This window comes from Lissotriton helveticus, chromosome 2_1 (genome assembly GCF_964261635.1).
Source record: "Lissotriton helveticus chromosome 2_1, aLisHel1.1, whole genome shotgun sequence".
NCBI lineage: Eukaryota > Metazoa > Chordata > Amphibia > Caudata > Salamandridae > Lissotriton > Lissotriton helveticus.
Window position 1 is genome coordinate 440766710 of NC_136059.1, and position 19894 is coordinate 440786603.

A 19894-nucleotide genomic window follows, 5' to 3' on the forward strand; every position below is an offset into this window, starting at 1 on the left:
CTCCCCCTCTCTTTTTTCGGTCCGCGACTCGGCGGACGGCGCTGGGGCCTCACGAGGCCTGGGCCCAGAGACCTTCCGACGGGGGCACCAGTGAAACGCAGGACGTCCAGAGAGTTCACGTCCGACCGCAGGGCCAGTGCAGGGCCTACTGTGGAGCATCGCCGGACGGGGCCAGAGTGAGGTGAGGCCTACGGGGTCTAGGGCGGCTGAACGGTGCCTGGAATTGGAGGCCTACGGAGCGTGATACTTGCTAGGGCTGAAGCTGGGAGTGCGAGGCCTAGTGCTGTGGCCTGCCCTGCGCTGTTTGTGTGGCGGCCTGCATTCCGGGGCCGCCTTCTCCCCCCCCCCCCCCCCCCCCCCCCCCCATTGGCTTTTTGCAGAACTGAGCGGTGTAGGCCCAAGGTCCTCTGAAGACACGGCGGTGGGTTGGGCCCCGGTCACCGCTTGCATCCCAGGCTGGCTGGTATTGGCGCTTGAAGTGTAGGTGCGAGGTAGTCTGCGAGGACACAAGGACGGACCTTGGGACACCTTACGCTAGCCGCTGGCGGGAGGCTACGACATGGCGGCGTCCAGGCCCAAAAAGGACAATCTGCCGAAGGACAGCGCCCAGAAAGGCACGCAGCAGTCTGCTTCGCGGGTCAGTGATAAATCCCCGCGCCGACCCTGAGGTGCCAGCCACCAAAGCTTTCATGGTGGAGCTTTTTGCGGCGATTAAAGAGGACATTACGGAGCTGCGCTCCCAGCTTGCGTCAAACTTGAGGGAGGTGCGACGAGATGTGGATGCGGTGGGAGAACGAGTCACGACGCTAGAGGAGCATGACCTGGGTACCGCGGAGGATATGCACCGGTTACAGCAAGATGTCCTACGCCTCACGGAGCAAAACCTGGATCTCCAAGCACACACAGAAGATTTGGAGAACAGGTCCCGTCGAAATAACATACAGATACGGGCAGTGCCGTGGAAAGGAGAGGGGACGGACCTGCGAGAATACGTGGAGGCACTCTTCAGGCACATCCTGAACGATGAGGAGGTGCAGGAGGTCAAGATGGACAGAGTGCACCGAGTTGGCCTACCGCGGGGTCCCAAGGCTCCACCTCCGGACATTCTGGTTTGTGTCCATGACTTTCAGCTGAAAGAAAGAATTTTGAGGATGGCGCGTGATCACTCTCCCCTAGAATTTCGTCATCGACCTGTGCTGTACCAAGACCTTGCGGTCTCCACCCTGGCTAAGCGTGGAGCTTCCAGGCAGTAACTGCCTTTCTGCGGGAGCAAGGGATACCCTACTCATGGGGACACCCGTTCAGACTTATCTTTAAATGGAAGTCCAAACTTATCCAGATTCGATCGCTGGAAGCGGCCTGCGACCTCTTGGGAATGGATCAAGCTAACAGCCCGACTGACACCGATGTCTCCCCTTCCCAGCACCGGCGCCGTTCCCAAGAATGGCAGAAGGTCGGCAAACCGGCGGCAGCGACGAGACCGGATCTCTCGGTCACCTTGCGCGAAAGGGGGGCAGCTGTGGCATCTGTTGCCTGGGTGACAGAGGCGACAACGGACGCATAAGGACACTGTCTTAAGAACACATCCTGTGGGCTACTGGCTGGTGCCGGAGGGGACCAACCGTGGGTTTCAGAAAATGATCCCGCTGGACGTCGGGTGACCGGATGAAGATCGTTTGTTCCACCTGTGGGCGTCTTCCTTTCTTCTTCACCAATCATCTTCAGATGATGGACAATAAGTATGTTTCAAATTGTTGGATTTCTTGTGGTTTTCTTCTTCGTTTTTTCTGGGGCTCTGTTGGGGAGGGGGGGATGGAGCGGGGGGGGGGGGGGCAGGTTCCAGGTCCGGAGACGTTTTTGGTGCCGCGTTGGGTGACCCCCATTCCTACAGGCAGGGAGCGAGAGTTGCGATACTTCCCGCCGGGTAGACAGCTTCGTGTAGGGAGGCTTTGGCTAGCGAGAGACACAGCACTTGGGGGGCCTCCAGTTCCCCGTATGGTGACCTATGCCCCTGACTGAATTGAGGGTCCTCACACTGAATGTGCGAGGACTTAACAGCCCGGTGAAACGGAAGGCGATACTCTTCCTTCTGGAAGCCTCCAAAGCAGACATCTGTCTGCTGCAGGAAACCCACCTTTTGCAGAAAGACTGCTCCAGGACGCGGTCTCGCTGCTTTCCTCACCAATTCTACTCCTCATCTCCTACTAAGACGGCCGGAGTGGCAATACTGGTGGCCCAACGGTTCAGGGGGAAGGTGCTGCAGGAGGGGGTGGAAATGAAGGGGCGGCTGTTATCCTACAGATTCTCCCTGGGGGGTCCACTTTTTCGGTGTGCTCTATCTATGCTCCAAATGAAGGCCAAGAGAAGTTCTTACATACAGCCCTCACAGAGGTTGCCGCATCGTCTGACCGCCACATCCTGGTGGGTGGGGATCTGAATTTGGTGATGGACACTTTGCAGGACAGGTCAGGGCAGCGCTACTCGCAGGCGGGTACCCTCTCTGTAGACGGATTGACCAGACTAGGGGACATGGGTATGGTGGATTTGTGGCGTAGCTTTCATCCAGGCGAGTAGGGATATACATACTACTCTCACGCTCACAAAACCTATGCACGCCTCGATCACTTCTTAGTTTCTTCCCCTATGCATGCGCTCGCTGCGGAGGTTGAAATTGCCGCTGTGTCCCTGTCTGACCCTTCCCCCGTGGTGGCGGTGTTTGCCCTCCCTCCGATGACCCGAACACCACGTTCCTGGAAATTGCGCGACGCACTACTGCACCGGGCTAAGGTGGTTGAAAAGCTTAAGGGGACTATTCGAGATTACCTAGCGCACAATAACACCACAGACACCTCTTTGGCCACTCGCTGGGCGGCGCTTACGGCAGTCCTACGTGGGGAATTGATCGCGGTTTCGGCAGCTGAGAACACGGAGCGAGCACGCAAGCGAGAGGAATTGTCACGGAAAACGCGTGAACTCGAGCACATGCACCAACTCATGGGGGCACCAAGAATATGGAGACAGTTACGGCAGGCTCGGCAGCAACTGGCGGCGCTCGACCAAGATCGAGCGTAATACGCGGTGTTTATTGTGCAACACCTATATTACACAGGGGGTGACCGGTGTGGAAGATTGCTGGGGCGTGCACTGAGGGAGGTGCAGCAGCGGCACTCGGTTCAGGAGATTGCCACACAGGACGGGAGGGTAGTCACCGAAGACACAGACATTGCTGCGGCCTTTGGCGCCTTTTACACATCTCTGTACGCGGGATCTTCCTTGGACCTGGCGTAAGGCGAGAGGTTCTTGGAGTCCATTCCCCTCCCTTCCCTGACCCCTGAGCAGGCGGAGTCGTTAGACCGGCCTATCCGTCCGGAGGAGGTCATTGCGGCTATTTCACGCCTCAAACTGGCCAAGGCCCCCGGCCCGGACGTTTTTTCCGCCATTTTTTACAAGACATTTTGCGCGCAGGTCGTGCCGCTGCTGACTGCTCTTTTTAACTCCTTTGCTGATCCGGGAACAATTCCGAGGGATCTTCTAGACGCGACTATTTCCGTCTTTCCCAAGCCAGGAAAGGACCGTTCACGCTGCGAGGCCTACCGACCTATTTCTCTACTCAATGTAGACCTCAAGCTCTGCACTAGTATTCTGGCGACACGGCTCACGCCTCTCATGCCAGGCCTGATTGATCCAGACCAGGCAGGTTTCATCCCTGAGCGCCAAACAGTGGACAACACGAAGAGGGCGCTGCATATCATAGAGAAGGCCAGGAGGACGGCAGGAGAGTAGGTTTCTAGCGATAAGACGCCGAGAAGGCGTTTGATCGGGTTCATTGGCCTTACCTAGAGCAGGTGTTGGTGAAGGCGGGGCTGGGCGACAAATTTCGTACGTGGACCCTTAACTGCTGCTCCTCTTATCCCACGGCGACGGTCATGGTCAATGGACGTTCCTCGCCTCGCTTTCCTATCGCGCGTGGTACAAGGATGGGGTGCCAACTGTCGCCCCTGCTCTTTGCCTTATACATGGAGCCGCTGGCACAAATGATGCGGCTTAACCCGGAGGTGCATGGCATTAAGATAGGAGCCCATACACACACTATCAGTCTTTATGACGACGCCGTCCTTTTGTCCTTATCCTCCCCGACTGCTTCCCTACCTGCCTTCCTGGAAAGTCTTGACGCCTTCTCTAGGGTGTCGGGATTTAAGGTTAATATGGCCACGTCGGAGGCCTTGGATCTTTCTCTAGAGGCACACACCCGATCTCACCTACAGAATAGTTATCCATTTCGTTGGACGCAGACCACTGTCCCTTACCTGGGAATCCACCTCGCCCCCACGGTGCAGGACACGGTTCGGGTCAACTATACGCGTCTGAGCCTTCTTATCCGCAAGGAACTAAGTCGGTGGAAACATTTGCCACTATCCTGGTTGGGTAAGGTGGCAGCCGTCAAAATGACGGTCCTGTCGCAGATTCTTTATTTATTCCGGGCCATCCCCCTCCTCCCGCCAGATGGTTGGCTCCGCCAGACGCAAACCGAATTGGCACAATTCATATGGAACGGCAGGAAGCCTAGAATGAAACTTAGAGTGGCAACGCTGCCGCCCGAGAAGGAAGGTGTGGGTCTGCCGGACCTCCTATTGTATTATCAAGCAACCCAACTGAGAACTTTAGTCGAATGGAGCAGATGGGAGTCAGAGAAATACTGGCTTTTCCAAAATCAGGCCATAGCGGGCCGTCCGCTCCAGGAAGTGCCCTTTCTCTGCAAGCAGCACAGACCCCCTAATCTTTACGCTTCCTACATCACGAGGGTACCTCTGGAGGTGTGGGATAGCACCAATCTGAAACGTGAACTAACCACCTTCCCATCCCCGCTTACACATCTGCTGGAGAACCCTGATTTCACCCCCCGGACAGGACGTCGCGACTTACGAGAAGTGGCGCCCGGCGGGATGCAGCTCTCTGTTCCACATGTACAATAATGATGGGATCATTCCCTTCGAAACATTCAAGCAGGACTACGGCCTGCCAGAGTCGGAACGCCTCAGATATTTACAAGCGTGGCATTGGGCTCTTAACGGTCAGGTACGGGAGGCGGCGGCCAGGCGACTTTGGTCTTATGAATATTGGTTGATCACGCGGACGACAGATAAGCACCTCATCTCTGACCTCTATCGCATGTTGTTAGACCGCTACTCCCACGTATATAACTCGGGTAGGGCCCGATGGGAGAGGGAGTTATGACGCACACTCAGCTCTAAAGAATGGGATGGTATATACTATCGTTGGCGGCACTCCGCCTACCACATGGGCTTGACTGACACACTCACCAAGATAGTAACATATTGGTACTACACCCCAGAAAGGTTACATGAGATGGATCACAGTAGGGAGGCAACATGCTGGCGCAGCTGCCGGGAAACGGGGTCCTTGGTACATATTCTCTGGGACTGTGTACACCTCCGGGGTTATTGGAAGTCAGTCTTAGATGAGGTCGATGCCCACTTTGACACTGAAATCCCAAGATTCCCCTCCTATGTTCTACTAGGCCTCCCAAATCCCGTTACATACCCGTTACGGTCACACAGGGGCAGACTGATCACCATCGCTATTGGGTCCGCATTGCAGAACATCTTGTCCCTCTGGCGCACCGCACACATTCCTTCATTTCAAGGGTGGCTGTTTCGACTATGGGCAGTGCTAGGCATGGAAAAACTGTCCTTGACCAAAGCGGGGGAGGGTGCAAAGTACGTGGACCTGTGGCAACCATTCCTGTCACTTTTAGCCACGGAATTCAGAGAAGTCATGTGCCCTAGGTACTTGCGTATCTTGCGCCTGTCCCAAACTGAGGGCTGTTGAGTTAGGAGGAGGATTACCCTACGCGGGGGAAGGATCGGTCCTGGACCTGGGGAGGAAAGGCAGGGAGGGGTGTTGGAGTTGGGGCTCGGGCGGGGTGGGTGGGGGGATTTTATTTTTCTTCATTTTTCTGATTTATTAGCTTTCAGTCCCTAAGGACAAGGCCACACGGCCACATTGCTTATTCTGTTACAGCGGTACTAGAGGTACGCATTGACAGCTTAAGGTTGGAGGGCTATTGCTGGGGGCATGCAGGGTGGCCTTGAGACAATGGGTCACATGGATTGCGCATGTCCTATTCTTCAATACGCAGCTCGGCTGGCTGGAGGCTGGGGTGATGGACTCGGAGGGGTGGGACTGCGGCTAGTGCCCATATACTTCCTGACACTTCACGTGATGACAACATGACTCTCTGAATGCGCACTTTCCCCCCTCCTCCCCCCCTTCTCCTTCTTTTCTCTGATTTAAAGACGCGGCCGGCCCCTCAGGGTTGTAGGCGGTATGCTGTGTTTAACACTTGTTGTACCACCATGGTCTTTGAATTGCATATACGGAATTACTTTGCTGAGCTGGGTTGCAGGCGTTTTCTGTTCTGTCTATTGTGCTCAAATGTTACCAGTAAACAGATTTAATACTAAAGGTGCTAGCTGAGCACCGCATCTTCAAAGCCTGGGGAATAAATAGTTTCCCTCATCAAAACCCAGGCTATCCCTCTCTGCTGCTTGGCCCCAGTCATGGCACCATAACTGCTAGCCCCTACAGGTGCACCGCTTAGTGCTCAGACGAGCTTTGACGCGGTCACTACAATAGAGGCCGGCACCACTCGGTCATAAACAAAGCAGGCCCCGGGCAGCACCAGAACAACGAAGCACGCATCCAGTCCTCAATCAGATCACAAGAACTAAAAACGCCCTCTCTGGCACCCAATGACGAGATCCACAGAAGGATGCAGACATCACAGACAGTAAAACCACCTTCCACCTAGTCTCACGAAATGCTAATGGATTGGCAAGCAAAACATCTGATCCTGAGCTCCTACAGGACCTAAAATAGTTTGAAACAATGCTGCAGGAAACATGGCGGGTTGATCCGTTCCACTTGCAAGGATTTATGTGCTTCGCTAAACAGTAAAGGGAAGGAGAATCGGTCAGTTATCAGGATGACTGGCAACTGGCAACTTATGTATCCACAACCTTAGAGCTAGTGGATCCTGCCTCAAAGGCAACCATTGCAGTCGAGATCACCCTCTCCCTCATGAGAGTACAGGATGAGGCAGTAATAGTCAACGCTTACATCCATCCTAAATGCAAAGCAAAAGACTCGGAACACTTAATAAACCAATTACTAAGGTACAAAAGATAGTCAGACACATACAATTTTATTCTGGGGGGACCTGAATAATCACCTCCTAAGTGTGTCGCTGGGGGACGAAGCGCGCAATCAATCCCTACACTGGATCATACCGGCTCAAAGTGGGAACTCTCATGTGAAAATGAACAGCAAAAGTAGACGCCTACTAGACGATCTAGAGCACCTCAACTTCAAGGTGCTCAATAGAAGACTCTCCAACAGTGGCCACCTACTACTCTTCCTTTACTTGTTCAACACTGGACCAGGGTCGGCTCCTCCATGTGTGCGGAGAAGCGTCGCCCCACTTCTTTCTCTCAGTACGAGAAGCAGAAACATTAAATGGTAGTATAAATACCATTTTATGTTTCTGCTTCTCGCACTGCGAGAAAGTAGAAGGGTTTGGTTGGAAGCGGGCAAATGGGCGGGCCTGTACAAGGGCAGGGATGAGTGGCTAGCCCAGTGCTGTGGGCCCTGTTTGGTCAGCCCTCTGGGGCCGACCAAACCCGTCATGTCACTCTCCATTTTCTTCCTGTAGGCTGCATGCAGCCACAGGGAGAAAAAGGCCTCCCCATAGACGCCTGTGCGGTCGGCGTCCCAGCAATCACAGCGCTGCCATTGTAGCGTTGTGATTGGCTTAGGAAAGGGGAGGTAAGCTGCCTGTTGCGGAGGACGGCGTGGGACTGACGATGTGGGGCTGGGCTGGCAAAGGTAAGTTTTTTTATTTTAAATTAAACCTCCCACCCCCTGAGTCATGCCGGCCACGACTGCACTGGACTATACTTTAGTCAGCCTTTCGCTGTTCCACTGAATCTCTGCATTTGGATAAGGGGACAAGGGGGATAGTGACCATCGACCTCAGGAAATACTCCTCTTAGCAACTGCACCCCCACACAACCGCCCAGAGGTGTCCCTGATTCCATTTACACAATTAACTTTAAGAAAATAAAATTTGAGGGAGCAGTCAGACACTCTATCAGTGTCAACAATGGACCTCCTACAACCTCAAACTGAAGCACCAAATAGTTACATAGTCAGATGGGAAAGCTTCACTGCTAAACTAGCAGATCTTCACGCCACGTCACCCAAAACAAACTTCAGTCAGGACCCCAGCCTGGGAAGTGGTATGACGAAAGCTCGACGGGCACAAATATAAGAAATCAAAAGAGCCATAAACAGCACTTTAAGATCTCTGCGACACCACTTGGGGAGAATAACTCTCCAAACACTTCTTAGACAACAAAGACCCTCACTCAAAAAAGTATAGTGGGAACTCAACAGAGAGTGGGAGGACGAGGCTTGGGCAAAGCTACTACATGACGTAAATCACGCAGACTGTGCGCGCTTCTGGTAAATGGTTAACAAGATAATGCGTCCGCAGCACCGCAGAATTGCACCTCATATTTCAGAGGAGACCTGGGTATTTTTGCTAAGAGAGCTCTTCAACAACCAAACTGTGCAAAAAGAGCCAAACCAGACAACCAGGAAAATGCCAGAGCACCCCATTACAGGAGATATACGAGAGGGAGACAATGCCACAAACACGCTGGACGCAGCTGACATACACGAGTATGCATCCAGGGCCTCGACAATACACCTAATAAAGCAAACAATTGCAAAAGGAGGCAAGGAAGGGGCCCAGGGCCCCAGTGACATCACACCTGTACTGTTCAAACAAAGGGCGAAAGATTGAGCAGGAGTCCTGGATCCCATTTTTTTGGAAGTCCCATTACTTGTCATAATTACAGCTTCATCGAAAGGGTTGACGATCTCATTGATCCACAAAAACTGAGACCAGTTTCTACCAAAAAACTACCTCTTGGTGGCGTTGATTGACAACAAGGCAAAATATTATACAGGTAATGTGCTAGTGGAACTCGCATCTTGGGCAGCAGAAAATGCAATAATACCACAAAATCAGACAGGATTCTCAAAAATGTCAGACACGACAAACATCTTGGGCATCTTCAATACCAATAGATGCGGCAAAGGCCTCTAACCTTCTGTTACACCTCTGTTTTATGGACTTTAGTGCAGCCAACTAGGAGCTGGCACACTTCTTCCAGACGAGTACCAACAACCAAAGGCCTGAAGCAGGGGTGGGTACTCTTTCCCACCTTTTTAATGTATTCTTGGCCAACTTGCCGCAGGGAGTCAACACCAGCAACTCTCCTGCCCCTAGGCTGGGAGAAAAAACCCAAACAATCTTCCTGTACGCTGACTATGTAGTCCTGGTCAGGCATGGAGCATACATTATCTGCTGGAATAAGACCAGGTATTCCACCTCAAACACCTCATTAATACTACTATGGCAAGAAATCCTGCAGAGAGAGACATAACCCTCAAGAAGCTGTCTCCAGGAGTCCCTGGCAGTAACTGGGCTGTCTCATCTTTGGAATGTACACAATCATCACTCCGCTTTTAAGAACCATTAAAACAGCTCTCACTTGTGGAGGATAAGGCTTCATTTTTCAGCAAGAGCCCATGCCTGGATGACCTTAAACAACTATAGATAACTTGCACCTCCAAAATATTTCAACCAGGGCTATCCTAGATCTATTAAAAAAAGAAATCCAGTGGCTCTGCCTGGGCATACTCCAATGCACCTTTATTTCCCACGTTGGCTGAGGTACCAGACTCAAACCTTCTGCCACTTGTGCGACAATGGAACAGAAGTTTTGTGCACCTGCTCTGTACTGACGAGAAGCTGCTGAAGGAAAGGAGGCAGCTGGTAAAGGCTCCCTTTAACCAAAGGGAAATTTGCTCACGGGGACAAGCAGTGTTGGCCTGCTTTTAGACCAGGGGACCTGCAGCTCAACAGCAGACTGGTAAAATGTCCTATGCTAGCAAAAAAGAAAATGTCACCGCCGGAACAGAAGAACGGTTGCAAACTGACCACACATAAGGAACGAGTACACCGAGTATAGAGTGGACACTGATAATAAACTCTACCTGTCAAAACACTAGGCCAAGAGTATTACTAGCTTGCACAAACAACCTTTATTGAACAGCACTTAGCACTTAGAAAAGTTTTATGATAAACTGTTTAACATTTTATATATATTGAATCTTTTATGTATCCTTTTTGGTTGTTTTTTTTAGTCCTCATTCCACCAAAAGCAGTGCAAATAAACTTTCTCAACCCATTCCGCCGTGGGCGCCCGGGGCTGACGTTCTTGCATTATTTTGGGCTGACCCGCCCTGCCCCTTTGTTCCGAGGCCAGGTGTAATCATAGGACAAGCAGGGCCTTAGACCAGCCTCATTTCTCTTTCCCATTCCAACAAGGGATCCCACAGCGTGCTATTTACATTTTGTGCCAATCCGGAATCTAAACGTGCAGTACTCAGTGCCGCCTGTAGCCAGCTTTCATACAGAGGTGGGCTAGCGTCCTTCCATAGTTTACATATCTCTCTACGCGCAATTAAAATAAGACTAAGAAATAACGCAACTCTTCCCCCCCTTAATAAACCAACAAGATCCATGTCCAGCCCAAAAAAACCTCTAGCTATATTCAAGCTCGATTGCACCTTAAAAATGCCCTCCAAAGCCTTCTCCACCATGGACCAAAAAAGGCCCAAAATAGGGCAGTCATCGAAAACATGTATGTCTGCTTCGACTAATCCACATCTTGAACACGATGGGGGCGGATTCACAAACTTCACAATCTTTTTTGGCGTGTAATAAAGCCTGTTAATGGTAAAAAAAAAGATTTTTCTTCAGGGAGGCTGATCTAACATATTTATACAAGATATGAAGAGATGTATCATAAAGAGCAGCTGATGCATCTTCCAGCCTAGAGGAATTTCAGATTTGATACATTGGGGGGGCCTCCAATTCCTCCTCCTCAAGCATTTTTCTATACCAAAATCCCACTTCCTTCTTCCTTGGACTAGGGGATTGAAGAGCAGACTCGATATCCCAGTTCCCACCTATGTTCTCGCTCTCAGCCGTAAACCAGGAGCAAATCTGAATATATTTAAATCTAGAGAAGGAGTCCCTGATCTTCAATCTCAAAACCTCCCATGGGAGAACCCCCTCTAATGTTACTATGTCTGACCATATTGTTATCCCTGCTCTCCTTATAGGGAGAGAGAGAGACTATCGTCAAAACATGACGGCAAACCCAGGGAGTCCCAGATTGGGGCGAGGTCTGAATAATACTTTATGCCCCATCCCTCCTTAACTCTAGACCATACTGAAAGTGCATGTTTCAGTACCTTTAGACTTACCTTTTTGTAAAAGTTTGGCGCACCGAATTTATAAAGGAAACCAGGACCGCCTCCCTCTTGTTCCACCATTATGTTCAGTAACCGCCCTCAGTTGGAATCATCGGGGCTGGTAAGGAGGCATCGAATATTTTTCAGTTGAAAGGAAAAAGCATACCAGAGGATGTCAGGAAGTGCGAGCCCTCCCTTCATCAGTCTTCTTTTTAGCTTTTTCCAGGCGATCCTGGAGTTTATTCGGCCAGATGAAGCTGCCTATTTTCCCCTGAATTTTAGCCAGAACTTTATATGGAAAGGTCAGTGGTATCGTATTAAACAGGTATGTCCGTTTCGGCAAAATTACCATTTTCACCAAATTGACACGGCCATAGATTGTGAGCTGAAGATTCTGCCATCTCAGCAGAAGGTGATCAATATCCTTAGCCACCTTCTTTATGTTGGTCTGTGCTGTAGTGTTAAGGTCCGGTGTTGTTATTATACCCAGATACCTAAACTGATTACTTCGAGCTCCCTCCCAATTTTCTACCCCCCAGCACATTATTTCAGTTTTTAGGTTATTGATCATGTACCCAGAGTATTGGCCAAAATATTTCATTATCTGTTCCACTCTAGGAAAAACCTCAGCAGGATTGCTAGTATAGATTAACAAATCATCAGCATATAATGCCAACTTACAGCTAAAGTTTCCAACGCTAAAGGGTGTGACCCGATCATCCAACCGCAGCGCCTGTGCCAAAGGCTCAATATAGAGATCGAATAGGAGGGGCGAGATGGGACACCCCTGCCTAGTTCCTCTCCTCACGCTGAAGCGTGGTGTCAAAAGGCCATTTAATAATATTGCAGCGGATGCGCCCTCGTAGCATCCCCTCAGTGTCTGGATGAAGGTTGCGCCAAAGCCCATCGTGCTCAATACGTCCCACAGGAAGCCCCAGTTGACACGGTAGAAAGCCTTCGCCGCATCATAGGCAGCCACTGCCAAGGGTTCCGACCTTGCCTCCGCTAGATCTATACTTCCAATCAGCTGAAGAGTTAGATCATGTATATATCTTCCAGGCACAAAACCTTTTTGATCGGAATTAATAAGTTGCGGAATCAACTTTGCCAGTCTCCCTGCCAAAACGCCTGTAAAGATCTTATAGTCAACGTTTACCAGGGAGATAGGCCGAAAGGAATCTGCCTTAAGGGGGTCCTTTCCTGGTTTTAATATAAGCACAATTGTGTACTCCTTCCACGAGGATCCTTTTTGGTTTTCAACTAGTTTGATTTTATCCACTGGTTTTTATTAACTATGCAATAAATTTAACTTGATCTTGACCCTTCCATAAGGACAGGTTTCATGCCCTGTAAGGACTGTTGCAAACACAGATCTGTGACCAATCCTCACCAAGTTTGCCTGTGGTGCCTGGGTTCGAGCCACGACTCCAAGTCCTGCAATGACTCCTCGCCATTAAACCAGAAGGCCATGTGGCAAGTTGAAATTCTACTTCGCCAAGCTTCAGAAGACCAAGCGTCGTCGTGGATGAAAGACAATGTGTCCATTTCACGGCAGGGAGTGCAAGCCCTTTTGGCCAAGTATGCTATAGTGAGGTTGACTGCATCAGATCAGATTGGGTTGTTGTTTTTACTCCAGCTACTTCCTGGTGCCAAAGAAGACTGAGACCTTCCTCCTACTTTAAATCTGTTGCCTTTGAATACCTTCCTTTGGAAGGACAAATTCAAGATTGTCACTCTGGCCCAGGTCTTGTCTGCCCTCGATCCTGGACACTGCATGGTGGCATTGGACATGCAGGCCACCTACTTACATGCATCTGTCATGCAGGCCCACTGGCGCCACCTTGGGTACGTGGTAGGGCAGGAGCATTATCAGATTCCTGTGCTCCCCTTTGGACTCACTAGTGTCTCTCAGTGTTCAAACCATTAATTACGGTGGTGGCAGTTTATCTTCAGAGGTCATGGGTCCCAGTCTGCTTTTACCTTGACAAATGGTTGATGAAGACTGGCTCACCCCAAACAGTATTCAACCACCTCCAGACTACGGTGAACATCCTGTCATATTTGGGGTTCATTATCAACATGCCGAAGTCACACCTGACTCTTCAGATGCTCCTCTTCATTGGAACCATTCTAGACCAGGGTCAGTTTGGGACCTTCCCTCTGGAAAGGAGAGTCCAGGCCATTCATACTAGTGGACTTGCTTCTTCCACAGCGCGGCGCCGTCTGGTAGCCACTGCTACTGTCCCCATCTGCTGCTGCGGAAGAAATCCTCATTTGAACATAGGTAGCTAGTGAAAGTAAATCATATTATTCGTAATCAATCTTCTAGAAGCTGAAAGAAGGACAAAATGCGCTTTAGAAATTGTATAAAAACTGACCTCTTCATGCTCATCTGCAATTAAAATCAAATCAGACAGTGATTTCTCTTTGAAGAACATCGGATTGGGAACTTTTTTGATGATTGCCCTCGAAATTTCCTCCTTCATCCCTATTAAATGTACTTCTGACCGTCCCCTTGTGCTCTAAAATACCCAAAGGCTTACAAAGCAGATTTTAAAACTCTTTAAGTAAGTTATCCTTAATGGTACAGTATTGTTTAGCAGACATTTTTCAGAATAGGGGACCGCTTTGGGTGTTTGTGCAGGCCAAACGTAGTTCAAGAGCAGCGTAGCAGTTCAAGAGATTGTGTACATAGCAACGACGTAGACACTATTATTTCAGTGGCAGAGGGTGACAATGGGAGTCTGGTATGTTAGGCTAGTGGAAGTTTAGGAACCCAAAGGAAAATACACCTTGGAGATAATTTATTTATTTATTTTTATTTTGAAAGTTTTATATAGCGCGGACAAGATCCTTGCGGATATCAGAGCGCTTTACAAAGAGGAGTACCTGGGGACGCATAGTCAGACAGATAAATCAATAGGTCACATAGTATAAATGGTACAAATAGGTGGCTACAAGCCAACCTATGTACAAAATAGTACAAATAAATGGCACACGTGAATGGCTACAAAGTTAAACATGTGGGAATCAGACAATTAATAAAAATGATTACAGTTGAGTGAGAGAGTTCGACGGAAGGATGGAGGACCCGTTGGGCGGGGAGGTGTAGTTGTGTGAGGTGTTGCAGGGGCGACGAGGGGGACGAGGGTATTTGCTGCGTCTAAGAGCGGGGATTGACGCCCGGTTTGGGGCGTGTTGAGTGAGTGAGTCAACCGGGTGGGTAGGGAATAAGTTTGGAGGGGAGGTGGGTGAAGGGTGTATGGGGTGTGTGGCGAGTAGTTCCTTGATGTTGTGTATGAGTCCCATTTCCCCTCCTACTCTCAGCCCCCATTACCCTTCCTGCACCCCCACCTCGACTATCAGTCTCCCAGCATACACCCTGACCCACCCACCTACCATCATTGCCCTCACTCACACCACCAACCCCCTCCCCACCTCATCCACACCCCTCCCGCCCAAAACATCCCTTCTCCCTAACACCCTCCCGTACACCAACACAACGCACACCTCCTCGAACACCAGCCCACGCTCCCACCTGCACACGAATTTCCTGGTCAGCCATTCCCCTCAGACGGCCGCCCCCACCTCCACCACCTACCCCACGGTGGACAACATCATGGCCACCCTTGCTCAGATAGTATTTGGGATCAATCGAATAGCTCCACTTTTGTCTGTATTAGTTAATCGTGACTTTGTAGAATGCGCTACAATACCAGAATTCGATGTTTGCAGGTGTTTTTAGGCTTGGCCTCCATGAAGATTATGTTAGGTTATCCCTGGACAGGTGGTAGTGCTGAACAGGAATTCTTTCTTGTTTGATGCCAACTACAGGTGCTAGTGGCATATGTCTGGTTGAAGTTGGTGCGTATCATTTGGTGTTTTTCTTTTTTAAACACACATGTAAACCTTTACGAGTGGAAGAGGTGTGGCGTAGCAGCCAGGGTGCCTGATTCCGGACTACGGGGTTCACGGTTCAATCGCCTGCGGCAGGTTAGTCCAGCACCATGTGACTGAGCAATAGCTCGCTTAACCTTCCCGATGGCCCCCAGCGCCGGGACACCACTTCAGAGATAGCTGTGCGCTTTATTTCATTTCAATGAAAAAATCTAGCAAGTTGAAAAATCTTCAACGGATGGAGCAATCCTAGTGTCTGTTGTCAGTTCTTCAACCTCCCCACTTTTCCGTCAACTTTTATTTTCTAATCTGGTCGACCTGATGTTACCAACAGTTGATATTGGTAATGCTGGCATAAAGACCGTCTGTACCACGATCCTTTCTCTGTCTGCTACAGTTTCTGCGCCGTCGTTTCTCAGAGAATGAGCGTTGCAAAATACTGCTGGTAAATGTTCATCAATTTTTTGGTGAAGCAGTTATTGTCAGGGCTCATAATTCGCTACATATGGGGACTTGTGTTTTTAATTTCTGTTAAGGGCTAGTACCATCGAATTCAATAGTTGCACAATGCTATATCAGCCTATTAAACTAAGCACAGATTGGCAGCCACTAAATTCCGTGGAGCTGTATGGTTACATTCAGAATGTTAGTGCATATCAACAAGAAATAGCCCTGAAAACTGATATAGTTCTAAGAACATGCCGTACGCGATGTGTTTTATCAGAATAAGCTGTTCATTAGTTGAACTCAAGTTCAATTTAGATACTAATAGATTTGGAGATGATCATGATGATTTAAAGTTATAGATTGGGCTGTGCAATTTCAATTAACTTAGCTTGGAATGCGTGACTTTTTCCTCATTTTCTCATCAGTGTTGTTGGTTCCTGCACCTGTTGGTATGCTTGCTTCCTATAAAAATATAAATAAGTTGATAAATGTTCGCTTTTGTACCTAGATAGATTTTCGGACCTGTATGCAATCTGGATGCGAGTTAAGGTCCTAATGTTCTAAATTACCTATTTTTCTAAAATGATTGGCAATTGGTCTACTGATAGCAGTCTAGTCAGACCTTTTTATAGGACTGACTAGACTGCAAGAGCTCATTTAACCTGAGCGAAGTGTGTGGCAAACGTTCAGCCCTATATTGATTGGTTGTTTTATCATTCTCTTATTGATCACACCCCACTCGCCAGCCAATGAATGATTGTGACTGCCATTTATGACATATGTAGTTTTTCCATTACACTAATTTGTGTAATCATACAATCAAAGTCATTGCTGCAGCAGTTGAAACCCGATAGGGAAGGGAGTACTCTTTTTTTTTTTTTTTTTTTTTTGTGGAGACAGAGAGTAGCACCCACCAGCCCATGTAATAGTCCCACTCCCACCCATACAGACACCATCTCTGCTAATGTGCTGAAAAGCCTTTACATGACCATAAGAGAGCTCCGACTCCTCATCCCTTATTATGACACTCCTTTATTTCTCGCCCCCACTGGTGCAACAGGGGGCCTCCATGCTCTGAACAGTGCACGCCATAACAAAATATAGCGCCCTGAGTGTATAAGTGCATTGCAGAGCAGCTGCAGTCTACCAGCACCTTCATATCAACGACCTAGACCTTTTACAGTCTCTGGAAACTGAACTAAATGTCAATGGGCCCCATCCTTTCCTCCATGCAGAACAGCTGATCTTGGCATTTGTATCTACAAATTCACATAGAGATCACATTCTGTACCATACTGTTCTCAGCCTTTTTGGGGCTACGTTTTTTTGCAAAGAAATGACGTACGCCGGTCTGTCCCAGGAACCCTAATGCATTCTGGAGCTCTTGTGCTAGTTAGACGTAGGATGATTTCCAGCAGTCTGTGTTTCAGAATACAATGAAGGGTTCTCTCGTATTTGCTTTATTTTGGGTTGACAAGATTATCCTTTAGTTTACGATTATTAAAATGTGTGTACCATTAATTATTGTTAAAGGGTTTACATTTTTACAGTGCTCAGATGCCACTGTCCTTAACATTATTGCTAATAACCGTGAACACACGCAAACGCAGCATATTGTAATTTCTTTCTTTTCTTGTTTTTCGTTAAATAGGATATTAGTTCTTTTAGCGGGGTCCCAGAAGAGCACATCAAGACCAGAAAAGTTCACATCTTTGTCCCAACTCGGAATGCCATGCAGTCTGGTGTGAATAACACCAAAAAATGGAAAATGGAGTTTGACACAAGAGAACGCTGGGAGAATCCATTAATGGGCTGGGCATCAACGTAAGTTGCTTTTCAAGTCATTTATTTATTTTTTATATGATTGGTACATCTGTGTATTTACATGGTGAACTAACCATTCATTTGTAAGGCTAATTCCATTGCTCTACTTGAAAAATATCTAATGTAATAATTTTCCTATTTGATAGACAGATTCCTTACTTTAGAATATTCTTTAGGTGTCAAGCTGGATCTGGTAAAATCATGAGCAGTAACTCTGTACGCTGATAGGTGGGGGTGTTTGGTTTGGCGGCATACGCGCCAGAAGTGTTTTGCTGTGCCTATATAGGTGCCACCCAAGGGCACTGACATCAGTTCATTTATTTCCACGCCATCAGTTCAGATCTGGAGAGAGTTGACTTCTTGGATGACTTTTTCGACATTTTGTCAAAATTGTTTGAGGCGTTTTCTCCTAGTGTGCTAGGGATATCTGCTAAAAGCCTGTGAGGTTTAAACTCTGTGGTTCCTGTCAGACAGATGCCTGTGACAGACCCCATTCTCGTTTGCCTCTGGTTTCTGGAGCCAGGCTTCGATTCCAAGCCCTGTGAAGATGGTCGTGCCATGAATCCCAAGACACTTTGGGTGCGATCCTTTAAATTCCTGGTTGCACAATACCAGTCGACTACTGATGTAGTGTAGTTCCTATAGTAGAGTAGCCCTGCAGGACCTGCGCTTTTAGATAACATACATTTAGCCGTGTTTTGCATTAGCTAGCTCACAGTGCCACTAGAATCTCCTTTTATCAGAGAGCTTAGTTTTTGGCAACCTCAGCACATAACAAACCCTGATTACTCGGACTCGTAGAAACAATATACTACTTTTCTCCCAGTCACTCGTGCTTGCACATTTGGTCTCAGAGTGATACACGGAAGAAACAGTTGAGCGTGTTTACAATAAGAATTTATTGCACCGTTGTTATTCTAGTGTAAAATATATGTGCTGCTACAACTGTTACACAGTAGCAGAGATATAGGATCAGCAGTACAGTGAATAAAAAGGAAAAGCACAGTTGTATCGTTTTGCAATAGTCATGAACATATACATGAATATAAAATGTATTTATAAAATAAAGTGCATACTCTTACGATGCCTATCTACATGTACCCAAGTGTACTTAGCATGTGAGTAGATGCGAAAGAGCTAATAAGCCTAGGAGCCAAGAATCCCCATTACCTGAATAATGAGAGTGTGGGACCTCGTCCTGGTCTAGAGTTGGACACCCCCCAAGGGATATTTAGACCACTGTCAGCTGGAGCAACTGTATGCAGGAGCCTCAGCGTCTCTGGTCAGTCCTTGTGTGTGTGTTAGCCATTGTTTAGTATGAGGATGACGTATGGGATTAAACCTTGTGCGTAGATAGGAGAGGTGAAGTATACCCCCTGGGTAGTGACCTCAAATTATTCGTATGTGCTAAGGATGATGTCTGAGCATTATTACTTGGGAAAAGCCCTCCCTCTGCATGGAACTAGGTAAAATGTTTAGTCCATAAAAGGTGTCAATCCTTATAAGGTGTTCTGTCCTTATTAGGAGTTATGTCCTTATAAGGCTCATTCATATGAAATGAAGGGGAGATGTAGGGAAAGAGTACGATGTTCCCTGGACATATAGGGTACCAATATGAAATATAACACCTACTTCTCCTAATACTCTAATACTCAACAATAACAATACACAATTAACAAAGAGCACCCCTTTAACGTAACTCGCACATGGAGTGATCCACAAGGTACATACGTGGGAATACAGGGGACATGGAATAGACTAAGCATGACAGTTATCTCAGTATATGCCCCGCCAAAACTACAATCACGCACACTCCGAGAGGTGGCGTCTATCCTGCTGGAAACGGCAGACCGATGCAAATAGTGGGGGGGGACTTCAATGACGTAATGTCGGAAGGACTAGATCGTTCAGGACCCACACGCAGAGGGGCGACACGAACAGCGCTGGCGAACTACATGGCAGAAATGGGACTCACTGACACATGGAGATGGCGACACCCGACGCAGGAGACGTACTCCTTCTATTCGGGGGCACATAAAGCCTTCTCCAGGCTAGACTACATTTTTGTGGCACGGCAATACCTGTCAGAGGAAGATGAGTACACATACAAAGCAAGGGGAATATCGGATCACTCACCCTATATGCGAAATTAGGGAAAAACACCGAAAGAAGAGAGACGGAATGGCGCTTGGCAGCATGGGACATTCAAACCCCAGAGATAATACGTGGTCTGAGGGCAGACATAAAAGTGTACGTAGCGGAGAACGAGGGTTCAGTAGACTCCAAAGTTACCTTCTGGGAGGCTATGAAACCT

At 48.5% G+C, this 19894-nt stretch overlaps 1 protein-coding gene across 2 annotated transcripts in view; it reads left to right on the forward strand.

Moving 5' to 3' along the window:
• Positions 1 to 19894, forward strand: part of NDUFS4 (NADH:ubiquinone oxidoreductase subunit S4) — a 500675-nt gene that overhangs the window by 322744 nt on the left and 158037 nt on the right. For both annotated transcript variants that reach the window (XM_078675069.1, XM_078675068.1), the window contains exon 3: positions 17408 to 17580. In XM_078675069.1, coding sequence (XP_078531195.1) covers positions 17408 to 17580 — 173 coding nt within the window. The remainder of the gene's footprint in view (positions 1 to 17407; positions 17581 to 19894) is intronic.